We start from the raw sequence: 17,273 nt of genomic DNA, 5'->3' as shown, positions 1-17,273 counted from the left end.
AGGACAGCATACCCTGAATTTACATAATATACAGGGTGTAACAAAAATAAGTGACAATACTTTAGGGTGTGTACGTTTTCCTTGTAGAGAGTTCACGACGAAACTGAAAGACGTTTTTTTTTTCACTTTTATATGGGCAAAGGCCCGAGCGTCACAAGTTTCCCCATACAAAAGTGAAAAAAAAAGTGGTATTTCAGCGCTGCTACTTTCACACTCTCTACAAGGAACACGTACACACCCTAAAGTATTATCACTTATTTTTATTACAACCTGTTTAAGTTCTGTGAAATGTCTTTATGAGTAAAATAAGACTGTTAAATAAAAATGCATTATACTTTATTTTATTATATTTTTTGTTAAGTTTTTACACAAAACGCAAGCTAACTCTACTATTTACAATTTAGTCAATATTGTTATTTAACAATTTCACACATTTGCGTCAGAAAACTTTTAGATTTTCAGTAACTCTTTCTCGAATTTTTACCGACATTTGAATAGAACATTAATGACAATATAAAAATATCTGAGATCACCTAAAAACATTAGGAGTAGGGGTATTGCCTCATTCTTCCCGAGCGCTTGTACTATAATATTATCATTACTTGAGGGCGACTAACCCAAAAAATCAAACATCGTCCTTCTCTCTTCACACTCACGCCCGTCTTTCATAATATTCCGGGTGAAAAAGGACGACGCGGATTCATCGCCAAATTAGTTTTTTCTCAATAACTCGATAAATATACAACATTTTAAAAATCCGCTAGGTCGATCTCTCAATGATAGAATTTTATACAATGTGTTAGAATATTAACTTAGTCCAATGCACGGTTATGGCAGTAAATGAAAAATTCGTGAAAATTAGATGCATCTTTGTAATTTTTTTCTATCGAGAAAATTTTAAGATATCGTGTTTTTGCTCAGATCGAATTCTCGGAAATATAATGTAGTATCTAATTTTAGAAAATGAAACAATTCGAGGCTTATTTTCAAGTATAAAAATGAATTATAAAATCGACACTTTAGGGTTAGTCGCCCACTTAAGGGCTACCTTAATCCTTTAAGGACTACCACACGACGTATTTTTTGCGCACTGACGACGCGCGTTTCTGATGCGCTCGTCTTCTGCTCGTTTTCGTCGCGTTTTGGCAGATATAAAGTTTAAAACGTGTCGGCTTCCTTGCGTTTGCTGAGCGTACAACTTGCGTTTGTATCGATACAAACGAGCGTAAAAAACGTCGTGTGGAAGGGCGCTTAGACTCGATGTGGCGGCCAATCCGTCCGTTCGGACGTACGCATATAAATCGAGACCATTATGAGTATAATATTCGGATGTAATTCCCTCTACACTCTACATCTACTGAGTATTTATAAAATAATATATATAATAATACAATCCCAGTATTATTTCGTATACCTACTGATGCTTTTTTACCACCAAGTTTGCCTCAATGTGAGGACCTACAGTCGACAATCGTTTTAAATTTACATTGTAATGTAAACAAAAAGTAGATCGTTTAAATCGTTTGTTAAGTAGAGATTCGTACAGATTACAGACATTAGAAATAATAAAGTAGTAAATAAAGCTTTCCAAGAAGATATTTCATTGTTTGTAGCCTTTGAAAACTGAAAAAATATATAAATAGATTCTAGTAGGATCAGAAGAGCATTGCTGACAAAAGTTCCACATTTTAATAGGCACAATTTAATTTACAATTTTTATCCTTGTTCTCTAAGACCTTGGGTCATGAATCGTTTGTCAAAATACCGTGCCATCTCTTTCCTACACATTGAATAAATGCGATGAAGCTACACATTGAATAAAGGCACGAATGGGCCAGCCCGGCTGCAGAAAACCAGCGAGAAACATCGCTTAAATGCTGGGTTTCACCAAGTAAGATTGAAGTTATTTTGCAATGTGACGAGACAAAACAATGTATTTTGAGATAATTGATGACTGATAAGCGATAAGCCATGAAAAATGGCAGCAGACGCCAGGCAGCAGAAACAACGACGCGGATCGAAGTCTGTTATTTCAATGTGTATCTTTTTGTGTAATAAATAAAGTACAGTTTTAAATGAATCATTTATAAAATGCATCGCAAAGCCTCGTCATGTTATAATATGAACTGTCCCCTAAGCTGTGGGTCTTTAGACCAAAAACTCTTGCAATAGTTGGAGTTACTAGTGAAATTCTGGTGATATTTGTCTATTGGCTGTTTACTTTCACAATCAGGTGAACCGTCTGCTCGTCACCTAGTTCATTTCATAAAAAAGAGACAACAATATGATATTCAATACGATTTACAAAGTTCTAATTTACACTCTGGGCCTTACATTTCTACATCTCTCAGAATACTCTCATACTTCAACTCTTTGGAGTCAGGTGTGTAACTTCTGACAGATACACTGGTCTCAGAGAGGTCTGTGCTGGACAACTTATTGGTTATTTTAGTTATGGATATCTTACTCTCTATGTCTGTGTCACATTCCAGAATCTTCTCCGGTCTTCTGGGCTTGGGGGAGAGCACTTTAGAGTTTTTTAACTTCTCGCTCAGCGCTTTGTTACAATTCTTCTTCGACATGTCTAGGGCTAGGGGATCTTCTTTGTCTTCTTTCTTCTCTTCTACAGGTTTGTTCTGCTGTTTCAGTTCTGCTACCTCTGCGTTCGATATGTTGTCCTTCTTCTTCCATTTCGTTCTTCTGTTCTGGAACCAGATTTTCACCTGGAACGTAGAAATGGAAGAATTAGATATAAGTTGGTAAGCGTAGAATGGTTAATTTGGGATATAAGACAAAATGTGAGAGTTTTATCAAGTTGATTCCTAGGCAGATGAGGGACCTACGTACTTTGGTCGAGTTACGTCAAACCCAGCCGACAGATCTTAATTAACATTGAATGGACATGATCCGACCAAATGACATTGGTCTGTCAACCGCCTAGGAATCAATTTCCTCGATGGTACAATGTACATACAAAGAATATTTTTGAACTGAGATATTATATTTCTTTTGTTTTTTTCTTAAGTGTCCATTTGTGGCTTCAGTCAGGTACTTTGAGAACATAATTCTAATAACAAAATAGGGGACATATTATGGTCGCTGTTAAGCATATTTTGTGTACTAACCCACTTTTTTTTGCTGAACTATAAATGCAGTCTTGTTCTAAATTATTTAAAGAACATAACTGCATTCGTAACTCAATACGTAATTTTTTGTGGGTTAGTACACGAATGCTTAAGGTGACGCCGCGTTAAAGTAAAAAACCGTTTTGGATATGTTTTAGAATGCTTGTTTTCTATGAGAGGCCGGCCCGGCCTCCTGTAGAAAACAAGCAATGGAACAGCAAAAAATGGAAAGGGCGTAAGCGACAAAATGGTTTTTGTCGCGTAATTTAAAAACCATAAATACATTTCATATAAGCTATGGGCAAATTAAAGTGTATGCTTGAACCAATCTATGTACAAATTTTGGAAGGTTAAATCACTCTCCTCTGTTGGCAAAATAGGAATGCATTTTTACAGAGGTATTTTTGATTGATTATTCTGTGTTATAAAAGTTAACCAATCGTGTTATGCTATGGATAATTCAAAGACAAAGACATGATGAATACTGACAATGAACTATAATTTCTTAGCTTTAGTCATTGCTGAGAAAAATCGATATCGCTCCATTTTTTTTAAATTTTGCTCATTACAAAAACATTTCGAGGAATAAGGTCAGTGATCGTTTTTCTGTATATAAACGAAAAAAATACCCATTAGTTACTTATATTTTTGAACAAATATGTTTAACCTTTGTTTGACCTTTAATGGCGTTAAATCTATACTAATATTATAAATGCGGAAGTATCTCTGTCTGTCTGTCTGTCTGACTCGCTTTCACGCCAAAACTACCGAACCCATTGTAATGAAATTTTGTATACAGATAGTCTAAAGCCTGATAGGCTACTTTTTTACTGGAAAAAAGGGTTGTAAGGGGGCGAAAATACGAAAATTTGTTCAAATTAAGTTAGTTCCAAAAATTCATACTAGATGGCGCCGTTTGTCTCTTACATCGCGCTAACGCTTGCCCAACATCTTTCTATAAGAAGTGGTATCATCGTACATTCGAGTTTCAATTTTTTCGATTGCTATTTCTTTTTTACGTTATTTAATAAGTCAGTACTTTATATTATATACAGTGACGTAACCTTAAACCTATCAATGATAAATAGTTTATGGGTAAAGCTGTGTAATTGGGGGGCTAAATAAGCTTTAAAATTTGGCATAAAATATAAAGTTTAATTTTAAAAAATGAAATATTATGTACACACTGCACAGCTGTTTTGATTAAAGGGGGTACCAGGTTTTTTTTAATAAAAGCTTTTGACACCAACTTTGTTGACATCGCGCGCTATAAACTGAAGTCCACGCGGACGAAGTCGCGTTCAACAGCTAGTTAGCAATAAATTCGACCAACATTAAGTTTCGAACTTTTGGTAAGCTTCTCGTATCAGCTTTCACATAATGAGAACTTTTATTTGACGAACCAGCCATTATAAATAAGATTGAAAGGAAATTTAAAACATACTACAGAGGTCAATTGCGGCCGATGATGACGTCAGAGCGAAACTTTAAAAATTTATTGAGAAAAAACTAGCCAACGAATTTCAAAATTATTTAATTATTTAAAAAAAATAATTAAATAATTTAAATTTTTATTAATTTAAATTTAAATTTAAATTTTTTTTAATTAAATAAAAAATTATTTAATTAAAAAAAATATAAAAAGTACATGTGATTTTTTTTGGACAATGCCCATTATCAAGGCGTCGCCTAAACAGCGTCCAATTTTAAATATTAGAATCTATGGAACCATATCTGATACACAGTTGGCCAGCTTTTTATCTCCGCAAAGTAAAATAATATTATCTTTTGTTTTTATCACGGAATTATTATGTTACATTGCTACAGTATCTATGTCCATATTTACAAACTATATTGACAAGCAATTAGGGGCCAGCGGGGACCTGAGACATCACAACAAAAGGGACAAATGTGCCCCCGGCCCCCGCGCCATGGGCCCCGCACCCCTAGTGGAGCCCCAGGGCTGTCAATAACACGGGACTGGAAGAATAATATACGGCTTGCATAATTATCAATAATATACCTATTCATTACATTACATTGCGGCGATATTATATTATGTCCTTTCCCGGGACTCCAATTATGTTTTTACTAAATTTCATCTATCACCAGTAGAACTAGCATCCAAAGTTACAAATATATTATATGCGTTAAGCATGTATGCCTCGTCAAACTACGATGAGTCCCGAGAAAGGACATCCAGGAAAAAATTGAAAATATTACTATGCTACATCTATTATAACATAGTAATTTGTGCCACAAATCTAACTAACAATTATAAACGACTATATTACGCCCGCAACTCCGTTCGCTAAAATTCGTTTATCGCCCGGGAACCGTACATTTTGCCGGAATAAAAAGTATCCTATGTCAACGTATTTCCATGCCCAGCAAATTCGGTTGAGCGGTTTGGGCATGAAGACGTGGCATACAGACAGACAGACACACTTTCGCATTTATAATATTAGCATGGATTACTTAAGCAATATGTGATGCTAACGCCAGTAACTCATGCAAGCAGCTGGCACGTTCAAGCGAGCGTCTGTGACGTCATCACACATCAACACAATGCGTTCCGTGTAATTGCCTCGCTAATTAATGTCATGTCGCTGACCCGGGGCAAGCGGGGGCACCTGGGGCCTTCGGGGCAATGCGGGGCCTCCGCGGCAGGCAAATCCTACTGGAGCTTTCGTGGCGTTTTGGGGCAATCGAGGGCTCGGGGGCACTTTGGGCCCCGGCCACTTTGGGGCCTAACGGGGCCTTCTGGACCATCAGGGGCCCCGCGAGGCCCCCGCTATGTCGAATTAGCGTATTTGTTTCCGGTGAATAATTATATTTAGCAAGTTATGTGATTATGTTATACCGCTACGAGCGCGCTGCGGCGCGTAGCACGGCGCTACGAGATTTGGTGTCCATACATTATCTGCTAATATCACAGTCTATGGAACTTTTTCTTACGCTGTGTTAATATTACTAGAGATCGCCAAATGGTCGAATTTCTACCAAATTTCGTTCAAATTTAAACCCGTTTAAAGTACTGACTATTTCAGATTTAATAAAAAAAAAAACAACAATCCATTTTTAATTTCACAACAAACTTCAACCATAAACAAAAGAGTATAATTCGTATGTATAGGCTTGTCACTCAAAAATATGGTAGTGTGCACATTGTAGTGTGTGTAATGTTTTATTTGTTAAAAAAATGTATGATAAAAGCATAATTTCAAAATAACATTAGCTCGATGCACTCCTTCACCATATAAACTGTAGCTGTGCAAAATTTCATTCACCTATGTTTCCGCATTTTTCGTCAAAAGGGATCCAAAGTTTTTCGCTTGCGTATTAATATAATAATAAATGCAGATGTGTGTGTCTCTATTTGTCTGTCACCTCTTCATTCTTAATCGAATGAATGGATTTTGATGAAATTTGATACGAAGATACTTCGCATCCCGGGACTTAGGAAAGTTTTCGTTACAAAAAAATGTACCGTTTCCACGCGATAAACTAATTTTGGCGCAACGGAGTTGCGTGCGACATTAAGGATCTGTTTCACCACTTTTTGATAAAGTGCCTAATAGGCTATTCACAACTTTTTTGACAGATTCTCCACACTTGATCTGTCAAGTTAATTGGTGGTAGCCTTATCAGGAAGTGGTGAAACAGGCCCTTAGAAATTTAAAGTGCCTGATAGACTACGAACTTAAAGTACGCGGGTTTTAAGTTCGCGAACTTACTCGACTCGCATCGGTGACACACGAGAATCGCTCACACTGGATTACCATGCCCCAGGCTCGCGGCTCGCGGCTTTGCTAAAACACAGGCGATTGAGATCGTCGAGCCATAAGTCCGCGTACTTACTCGCACGTCTGTCACTCACCCCTTTAAAGCATTGAAAGATAATACACGAGGGAAAGTACTTAAGTATGTATATTCTACTGCAAAAACATTGTAACCTGTACCTTAAAAACGAGAAGTCAACGCCTCTGTGGTTCAGTGGTTACTTGGCACTGAACTGGAAGTTCGTGAGTTCCAATGGTGAAATAAAAAATATTAGGAAGATTCAGGCTGATATAATCACGTGACTTATTCAGATGCAAAATAATGATTTTTCTCATATATTTTTTTTTCAACGAACCAATTTTGTTATTAACTCGCTGGTGTCAGGACTGTCCGTCAAGCACCCAACTCTTGGTCACCGCTTCACCTCAGCGAGGCAGAGCTCACAGGCCACAGCTCACAGAGCTACAAACAGCGGGCTAATTATTATTATTGATTGCGCATTAGCGGCTAAGGGGGAGGGACCCGGGGTGACCACACGGCAGAGAGAAAAGGGGATATGATGTTAAGTGTGATTATTTCAATATTTGTCAATGTGTATGAATTATGAAAGCTGTATTGAGTTTATGAGGAGACCATTTTTAATTTGTCAAACTATAATATTAGTGGTACTTAAATTCCTTATCTTACAAATGTTAAAAAAATAATATAATATAACTTTAAAAATTCTAACACAATAGTATTTGACGATTTTTTTTTTCACTGGGACACCATAGCAATAAAAGTACATATGTACCATCGAGGAAGTTGATTCCTATGCAATTGACAGACCAACGTTATTTGGTCGAATATGTCAATTCAATGTTAATTGTGATCTGTCAGCTGGGTTCAAACTACTTAGGTCCCCGATTTGCATAGGAATCAATTTCTCTGATAGTTTTTTTTTTTTTTTTAATGAAATAAGGGGGCAAACGAGCACACGGGTCATCTGATGGAAAGCAACTTCCGTCGCCCATGGACACTCGCAGCATCAGAAGAGCTGCATGTGCGTTGCCGGCCTTTTAAGAGGGAATAGGGTAATAGGGGATGGTAGGGAAGGGAAGGGAATAGGGGAGGGTAGGAAAGGGAATAGGGTAGGGGATTGGGCCTCCGATAAACTCACTCACTTGGCGAAACACAGCGCAAGCGCTGTTTCACGCCGGTTTTCTGTGAGAACGTGGTATTTATCCGGTCGAGCCGGCCCATTCGTGCCGAAGCATGGCTCTCCCACGTATAAGCCAAAACCGTACATTTTTGCAAGAAAAACTATCCTATGACATTTCCTGTCTCTCAATGTATTTGTATACCAAATATCTAAATCGGTACAGCCGTTTGAGCGTGAATATGTTACAGACAGACTCCAAGTGAGAGAGCGTTTTTCTAATGTTAGTAAGGATAAGGATTAATTCAGGACAGTGTCCTCTTTAAATCGGTAGCAAGGTCACCGTACACCGCGATGTGGTGTGTGACATGTCGACGCTGATTGTGTTATCGATTACTGTAGTCTGATCTACAGTTTATATGTTAGTATGACCTACAGTCTATGTGTTAGAATGTTTAGCAGTTAAGCCCTGAACAGAGTCAATTTCAATGTGGCTATAGGGTAAATACCGTATCTCCTTAACTACAGGGTGTAACAAAATAAAGTGATGATACTTAAGGGTGTGTATGTTCACTGTGAAACAGCAGAGCTGATAAAGCTATTTTTTTGTGATTTATATACAAAAGTTAAGAAAGTTACTCTTTCAGCGCTGCTACTTTCACAGTGAACTCTATACCCGTTTAGAGTTTACACATACCCTATGTTATTTAGTTACAATCTGTAGCGTTCGACGAAATTATCACAAAGGTATGTAACTTTGGTGCCGTTTTAAAAACTCATAAAATGACATATTCAAATGAGGATCTCAATTCTCAATATTATGTTTTTGACTGTTATGTACCTGCGCGAGTCCGGCTAGCACTTTACCGGTTTTACACAACCCCTAATAATCTCTTTCAAACCTATATCCGCAGTTGATTTTTGATTTATCCCTTCGGCTATCCCACACCCCATGTGGGGGTGAAATATCAAAAGGGGGAACACTAAATAGGGATACAAAATATGTTTATCATGATCTGCATAAATCATAATAATCGTAAATCAAAAATAATCGTAAATTGAAAACAATAACTCGGCTAGACGAATAATATACCACCCAATTTATTAAAATCAGTTCAGTAGTTTTGGCGCTGCGGTGGGACAAACATACATGCACATCAAAAATTGCTATAATATTTGGCTCAAACGTAGGGAATAAAGGGCTTATGTAGATGTGGTATGTCCATCTGTGAATTGACGTTAATTTTTTAAGACTTTGATGCGTGTTTTCACCAACCGCCTCCTAACGCTAAGTGGTCCCCTAGCGGCCATTAAGGGTACATATCCTTCAAGATTTCACGAATTTTTGTGTGTCACGTTCGTCCTTAGGGCGTAAGAACTTTTGCAAAACATTACTTTTTTTAAATGTGTTTGTTTTAAGTTTTATTTGACCCGCAAAGATCGCTAGGGACTTAGCGTTAGGAGACCGTTGGTGTAAACAGTCGAGAGTCCTGGAAAACATAATATTTCGTTACAACTAAAACGTGAGTTTGTTTATTAAAGCGTTATGTATGTCTAAATATAAATAATGTTATGACAAACAGACGGACTAACGTGTCGTTTTCAATTACCCAGAACAACGGGAGTGACACCGCATACGAGTCATTACCGGAATTAGTTTACATATGTGACAGATACAGCATATTATACCGGTAATTACATTTAATAACATAGTATGTTACTAGAGGTTTAGGTAAATGTTGAGGTAAGGCATGGGCGATCATGGACGAAAATTTCCCACTATACTCACTTGTATTCATGGTCCATCATAGACCAACGTGAAATTGAATTTAAAAGGTAACATACAGATTACAGACGGACAAACAGATAACAATGAAAATACAATTCCGTATTTTCATTATTATTATCATTTATCAGTAAAAAACTCATAAGTTTATACCTACTAAAGTCTTAACGTAAAGTAACTTTCTAAAGACGGTAATTGAGCATGACATGCATCAACGTGGCAGTATTAATTGTTGCATGACATGCTGATCGCCAAACGATCATGTGTGCATGTAATGTACACATTGCAGGACAAAAAATTAAACAACTTGTCAATCAATGTACAGCACGTAGTTTGCATGTCATTCACATCAATCATGCAATACAATAAACGACCATGCGTGCATGGCAGCACGTAACACATGTAATGCTGTATTAAGAGCTCACCTGACTCTAAAAATCAAACATCGTCCTTCTCTCTTCACACTCACGCCCGTCTTTCATATGCCAGGTGAAAAAGGACGGCGCGGAATCATCGCCGAGTTAGTTTTACTTGAATAAAAGACGAACTATAATGATTATGAAAAAAGTGTTTTGAGCAAATTTAGGTTTTATCAATACCTTTTTAGATATTAAAAAATATTAAAGAAAAGACAGCAAACTTCGAAGATCCAAGCAAAAATGTGTCTAAAACAAGGTTTTTTGTAAAAAAAAAACTATCGAGCATTTTTTGAGTAATCGTGTTTTCGTCTTGACTCTTGAGCATTTAATCTTTATGAACTGAAGTTACTTGTGTCAAAAAATCAGTTTTCTAGACCTTACAGATTTTGAGATCTAGGTTAAAGTATGTAGTCAAGTTAGGGTCATATGGGCTCTTAACGTCTATTTTGTGCTTCATTCCACGAAACATTAATATCTCAACGTTTCATAATTATTTTAAAGTAGTATCCTTCACCTCAAACCAAATTCTGTAAACCTAGTTAGTAAAATCGAAACACTAAAATAGATACTATCGAGCAAGGTCGCATTAATAGTTAAGTTTAACTGCAGTTAAACTAACTGGCAGTTAGCCGGTGGCGTGATACAGAATCAATAGAACTCGCGGCTATTATTGCTAGGGCTGCTAGAGATGTGCTCGTGTCGATAATTTAACAGTCGATAAAAATAAAATTTGTTTATCGAGAAACTATACAGTGTTTACGCTGCAGTACTCGTAGATGCAGTAGATTTTATTGCGTAGTACAATTTTTTTTTATCGCGCAGAAACCCGTTTTCGAAACAATTACCCCATGTATTGGGACTAAAACTATGCTAAAACTTTTTCCATACTTTTCACTAACCTTGCATGAAAAGTATGGAAAAAAATATATGTAGGTTCTGCGGTGCAAGCAACAGAGCAAACACTGTACTTACTGAAAATTCTTTCCTAATTCTGAAAACTCAAAGCTTATTTTATAACTTTAACTGCTAACAGAAACGCAAAAATCGAATGGTGGTGCAGTTTACGCCTACTACTACTACTTTTTTTATTTGATTTTTTTTTTTTAACTTTCACGTCATTTAAAAATTGAGTTCACGGCGTCTACTATTTTGAAAACGGCAACAAGTCTATCGACAAGGCCCCATCACTCGGCTTATCTCCGATCGGGGCGATGACTAGACATCGTTAATATGTAACAATTATTCATTGAGCATCCTCTGTTCCTCTCACACGTCTACATCAGAGGGAGAGGGAGGTAATCCGAATTGTTATCCCTAGAATTAGTAATCTGACACCCGGGGTGGAACTATTTTAGGTTTGGTTATCATTAGTTTGACTGTTTAATTTCTGTTCCTAATTAATTAATTAATTAAATAAAGTAGGTACTTTAGAATGTGTATGATCACTACATAGTATAAAACAAAGTCGTTTTTTTCCCCTATGTCCCTTTGTTCCCTTTAATCTTTAAAACTACGCAACGGATTTTGATGCAGTTTTCTATAATAGATAGAGTGATTAAAGAGGAAGGTTTATAAGTATAATAATATTCATTAAATAGTGGAGAAATACTGTTTTTATGGTGTTTCTAATGTGATGTCATTTTTTTCCCGCGCTTACATTGCAAACGCAGGCTGAACCCTACGAGAGGATTTATCAAAATAATCTACTAAGTCTGTAATTTTATGTGATTTGTGTGGGCAAGCGGGGAGCGCCTCAGCGTGTTTTTGCCCGTACAATAATTAAAAAAAGTTACTCTTTCAGCGCTGCTAGTTTGACAGTGAACTCTATACAGGGGACTCATACACATGACTGGATGTGTATGAGTCCCCTGTATACAGGGTGTAACAAAAATAAGTGATAATAAGTGAAAAAATTTTTTTGTCTTTCAGCGCTGCTACTTTCACAGTGAACTCTCTACAAGGAACACGTACACACCCTAAAGTATTATCACTTATTTTTGTTACACCCTGTAGAGTAGGTTACAACTTACACGGTCAGTCTGGCATCAGTTCAGTCCATCAGTCTCAGACTGATGGCCAGAAAGTACATGATAAAAAAATTATCAGTCCATCACTTAAACGGTTACACGATCACTCTCCCGTCAGTCTGGATCAGATCATAAAGTTAATATACGTAGCGGAATAAAGCAACAATCTCGAGCTGTCAAACGAAACCGAAATTGGTTTCATCTGTGTGTAAAAATATGTGTACGTATACACTTACATAAGCAAGATTGAACATGATTTCTATGAGATTAAATTGTCAACGTGAGGCACGTGCCGACTGGACGTCAAAAAAGGAGTGCTGCTGTCATGTATCACACGTCTCTTTTTACCACGCAGTGTTACTGATAGTGACATCTCCCTTGCTCAGGCCTTTGTTTCTCTATTCCACTAGGTATATTAACTTTATGGATCAGACCGATGGACTGCACTGATGTCAGACTGACCGTGTAACCCATGTCTATAGTAATGTCACTTAGTTTATGTAATAAACATAACAGCTTCTCACCTCTAACAATCGATGGAATTAATTTAAGCCACTATCTAGGTAACTTTTAACTGAGTGCATGTGTATAATATACGTGGTTAAACCGACGGCTAAGCGCTTTGATCCCGCCGCCTGATGACTGGTCAGTGGTCATTCATCATTGTGATCACTGATAGATCATCGTCATATTACACTTTAGGGTTGATTCAGACCGCAACGCGACGCGTAGATGCATTTCTAAATTTGTATGGATTTGATAGATTCGCAAGACGTCTTACGCAAATGAAATCTGTAAATTCAGTACTTTAGAAATGCATCGTCGCGTTGCAGTCAGAATTGACCCTTAGTATTAAAAATAGGAAAGTATATATGTCTGTTACTTCACACTTAAATAGTTGAATTGATTTGATGACCTTTGATTTGACTTGAAATTTGACTCCTTAAATTTTTTTATAGGCTCTGACGTTTAATTATAAAGGCCCGCAACGCCGCTGCTACGAAAGTAGGTTATGGCGTAGGGACTGTACATTTTTCCGAGATAAAAACTATCCCCTGGGACGAACTGTCACCAGCAGTTTTTCCGGACCTATACGATCTGCAAACAAGAAGAGAGCGTATTCCCTCTTGAAAGGCCGGCAACGCACCTGCAGCTCTTCTGATGTTGCGAGTGTCCATGGGCGACGGTAGTTCGTTTCGTTTGCCCCCTTATTTCACTTAAAAAAAATCCTAAGTATATCCTTTTCCATCTCTAAAAGTATCTCCATACAAAATTTCATTCAAACCGTTTCAGCCGTTAGCGTTTAGAGTTTAGACAGTCAGACGCACTTTGGCAATTATATGCTAAGTACTCACATACGGTTTTGCTCGATCGATCAACACGTAGAGTAAGTGTCACCGCAGACTTACAATTTAAAGTTGGCCGACTATCGTACAAACCACAGAGATAGATCAAGATAGAAGCGCCATGCCGCTCCAATCTCTGTGGTTTTTATGATAGTCGGCCAACTTTAAATTGTAAGTCTGCGGGGACCCTAAAACCCACGGCTTGGGCTTGCATCCACACATTCAGCATTGCTCGATAGTTTTACTCCAAATCGAAGGAAATTAGATATATTTAATTCCATCGATCCGGCTCGATGCGAGCCTTCGAGCTGTGAGTTTTGCGGTCCACACTGTGGTTTTTGCTTGATTTGGAGTAAAACTATCGAGTAAAACGATATGTGATGAGTACTTAGCAATAATGCTATAGTAAGGATGTACGGTTCCCGCGCGATAAACGACATTCAGCACAAACGAGGTCACGGGCCGCATTTGCTATTGTAATTCAGCTGATGAGCTGTGGGCTGCGGTATTGTGATTGGTGATAGTATTCCACGTGACCGCCGACACCAATGATGATATATCACAATTCACATGATATTAATAGCCATTCATTATTTAAACCACTACATTAAGCAATTAAAACACTAATAATGACAATTTGTTGTACAATCTATACTTATATTATAAATGCGAAAATCTTTAGTCTGTCTGTCTGGTTACCCCTTGACGCCCGAACCACCGCTGAACCGATTTTAATGATACTGGCGCCGTCTAGTTGCTTAAACGTTTTACCCTACTGAGAAGCAAAAAGGGATGGTAATAATATTTATTTAATAAAATTATTAAAATAAATATTTTAGGGGGCCACACAAAAACGCCATTTTACGGCACGGGACCCTTCGTGTCCGACTTCTTTTCTCTATGTTTATAATAACCATCATCACTCCCCACTTTTTGATCTTTCCTATAGGCTAATGATCTTTCCTATAGGCTAATAGACACTATAGCACAGAACACATTAGTAGGTACAAGTCTAAAGTAAGTACGTAGTACCATCGTGTGTTTAACCTATCATTCGCAAATACTAAACAGGTATGAATAATATTTAAAAGCATCTGTTTAGTCCAGATAAGCACTAAATAGATCTAGTTTAGTGCATTTGGCGCGCATCTCGAGAGTGCCTTTGATCTAGAATCTAGTGTTTTAGCTCAATTGTTAGCAAACATAGTGTATAATGTATATCATAATGGGATTCCGATTCAGCAGCAGGCGCATGTTCAAACACTACTTAAAGTTAAGTGGTCCTTAAAACACTTACCTGGTTTTAGAACATCTCTAATTATATACAATACTCGTGTCACAGTGTTTGTGCGCGAACTCCTCCAATAGGTACGGCTCAACCGATTTTAATGAAATTTTGTATGTACCTTCGTTAAGCCTGAGAATAGGTTTTTAATTTTTTATCTACTTTTTATATTGATACTAGAAATAATGTATGTGGCAAGGGTCAGCTAGTCATATAGTATAAAAAGATAGCCTAACTTTAACGTGCACAAGATACAATATAATTTACAGATAAATTATAATTTTCTTTTCTCTTCCGAGACCATACGAATACGCAGCTGTCTACAGTCTACTCAATTCACAGTCTTCATAATTCGTCCAACCTAATTATTTTGCTAACGACACTATTTTTGACTTAAAAAATATTATGTGGCAGATAATTTTAGCAGATCAATTAATTAATGCTTCTCTTAGGGACATTAATAGTCCGACCTGAGATCTGGCGTATCTGGCAGATCTGGCACAATCTGGCACAGTCTGGCACGGTCCGGCTCCGCAGCGCTAAGTGGTTGGCTCGCCACCAAAACTGCATCACTATTTATTAATTACTGGTTAAAAGGTGAACCGTGAAACGTTATATATTTCATTTGATGAATGTGAAATGTTATTTATTATTAAATCCAATAATATCCTTCAACGTGGGAAAGCCATGCTTCGGCACGAATGGGCCGGCTCGACCGGAGATACACCACGTTCTCACAGAAAACCGGCGTGAAACAGCGCTTGCGCTGTGTTTCGCCGAGTGAGTGAATTTACCGGAGGCCCAATCCCCTACCCTATTGCCTTCCCTACCCTCCCCTATTACCCTATTAACTCTTAAAAGGCCGGCAACGCACCTGCAGCTCTTCTGATACTGCGAGTGTCCATGGGCGACGGAAGTTGCTTTCCATCAGGTGACCCGTTTGCTCGTTTGCACCCTTATTTCATAAAAAAATCCTTACTAAATATATTAAGTACTAAATAAATACTTACTAAATAATAAAAATAATTACTCAATACTATAAATACGAAAATGTGTATGTCTGCCTTTGTGTGTGTTCTTCACGCTTAAACTACGGAACTGATTTAGATGAAATATTGTACGGAGATATTTTGAAAGTTGTAGAAAAACGCACGGTTCCCGCACCATTAATGAATTTCGAGTTCTAATCTGAATATTGAGAAGGGAAGAAATATGGATAATAAAAAATGTGTGGTTTTAAAAGTAAGCGATTCTCTACATTTTATGATAGAGCATCTAATAACTCATCTAATTTGTATTAAACGACTACAATTAATTAATATCATTAGAAATAGCCGCTATTTAGATAGGTACAACAGTGACAAATAGCTAAACAATGTTCTATCGCGTGCGCGTGGGCAACTGCGCCTTACACTCATTGGCTGCTTAAATCTAGGCCAGGAAATACTCGCCGCCGATTGGTCGATTGCGCCACCTCGATAATTTGGCAACGCGTCAAGTGGGCGGAGCGTGCCACGGAAAAGTGCACCATAAATCATAGTGTTTGAAACTATTTTCGCCTAGCAATAAACACAGTGTTTACTTTGCGATAAGAATGAAGCAATTAACAAAATGGCGGGGCCAGTTTGAAATTTGAATTTAGAATGAGCGATCAAGTTTTTATTAGCGGCCTAGCTGAATAAATTATTTCGATACTTCGACACGACAAAATGACCTCCAACAGCTTTAAATAGGTTTAATACCTCGATAACTTTCCAGTCTCTTAATTTAGTGACTGGTGATTCATAAATTAATTAGAGCTCTTGATTTTAGCTGATTTAGTGTCATCGTTACTCGTAAATCTGGCATAAAAAGCGCTTACTGCCAAGAACTATTAGCAAAATATTTATGTCTGTCACCATCGAGGTGAAATATTATAATTTATATCAAATTGATTAGAGCTCTTGATTTTAGCTGATTTTACTGTCATCTTTATTCGTAAATCTGACATAAAAAGCGCTTACTGCCAAGAATATTAGCAAAGTAGTTTTTGTCTGTCACCTCCGCGTTTTAAACCGCTAAACAAAAGAATTCAAACCTTTTTGTAAAGAGCGTGGCATACACCTATGAAACATACGTCAATGGACAGAGAAAATAATTAGAAACAACATAATATACTCTTTGACAAAATGTCGTTAATTATATACTTACTTACTTACTTTTTGAAATGTTTCAGGTCGTATATTATATCTAAAATGTTATTTATTTTACATTTTCAAACTGAAATAACTCAGAAAGTATAATATAAGTTACTTACGACATTTTGTCAAAGAGTATTTATTGTTTGTAAACATCTTCTCTATCGATTGGCGTATGTTTCATAGG

General features: G+C 37.2%; 1 protein-coding gene across 2 annotated transcripts in view; it reads right to left on the bottom strand.

The window, feature by feature from the left end:
• Window positions 1-1,224: 1,224 nt before the first annotated feature.
• The window catches only part of LOC121735993 (retinal homeobox protein Rx-B-like), a 78,444-nt gene continuing 62,395 nt past the window's right edge, over window positions 1,225-17,273 (bottom strand). For both annotated transcript variants that reach the window (XM_042127009.1, XM_042127010.1), the window contains exon 4: window positions 1,225-2,723. In XM_042127009.1, coding sequence (XP_041982943.1) covers window positions 2,331-2,723 — 393 coding nt within the window. In that variant the 3' untranslated portion in view covers window positions 1,225-2,330. The remainder of the gene's footprint in view (window positions 2,724-17,273) is intronic.

Source organism: Aricia agestis, chromosome 18 (assembly GCF_905147365.1).
Source record: "Aricia agestis chromosome 18, ilAriAges1.1, whole genome shotgun sequence".
In the NCBI taxonomy this organism is placed as follows: Eukaryota; Metazoa; Arthropoda; class Insecta; order Lepidoptera; family Lycaenidae; genus Aricia; species Aricia agestis.
Note: the sequence above shows the minus strand (reverse complement) of the source record. Positions and strands in the feature narration are given on the sequence as shown.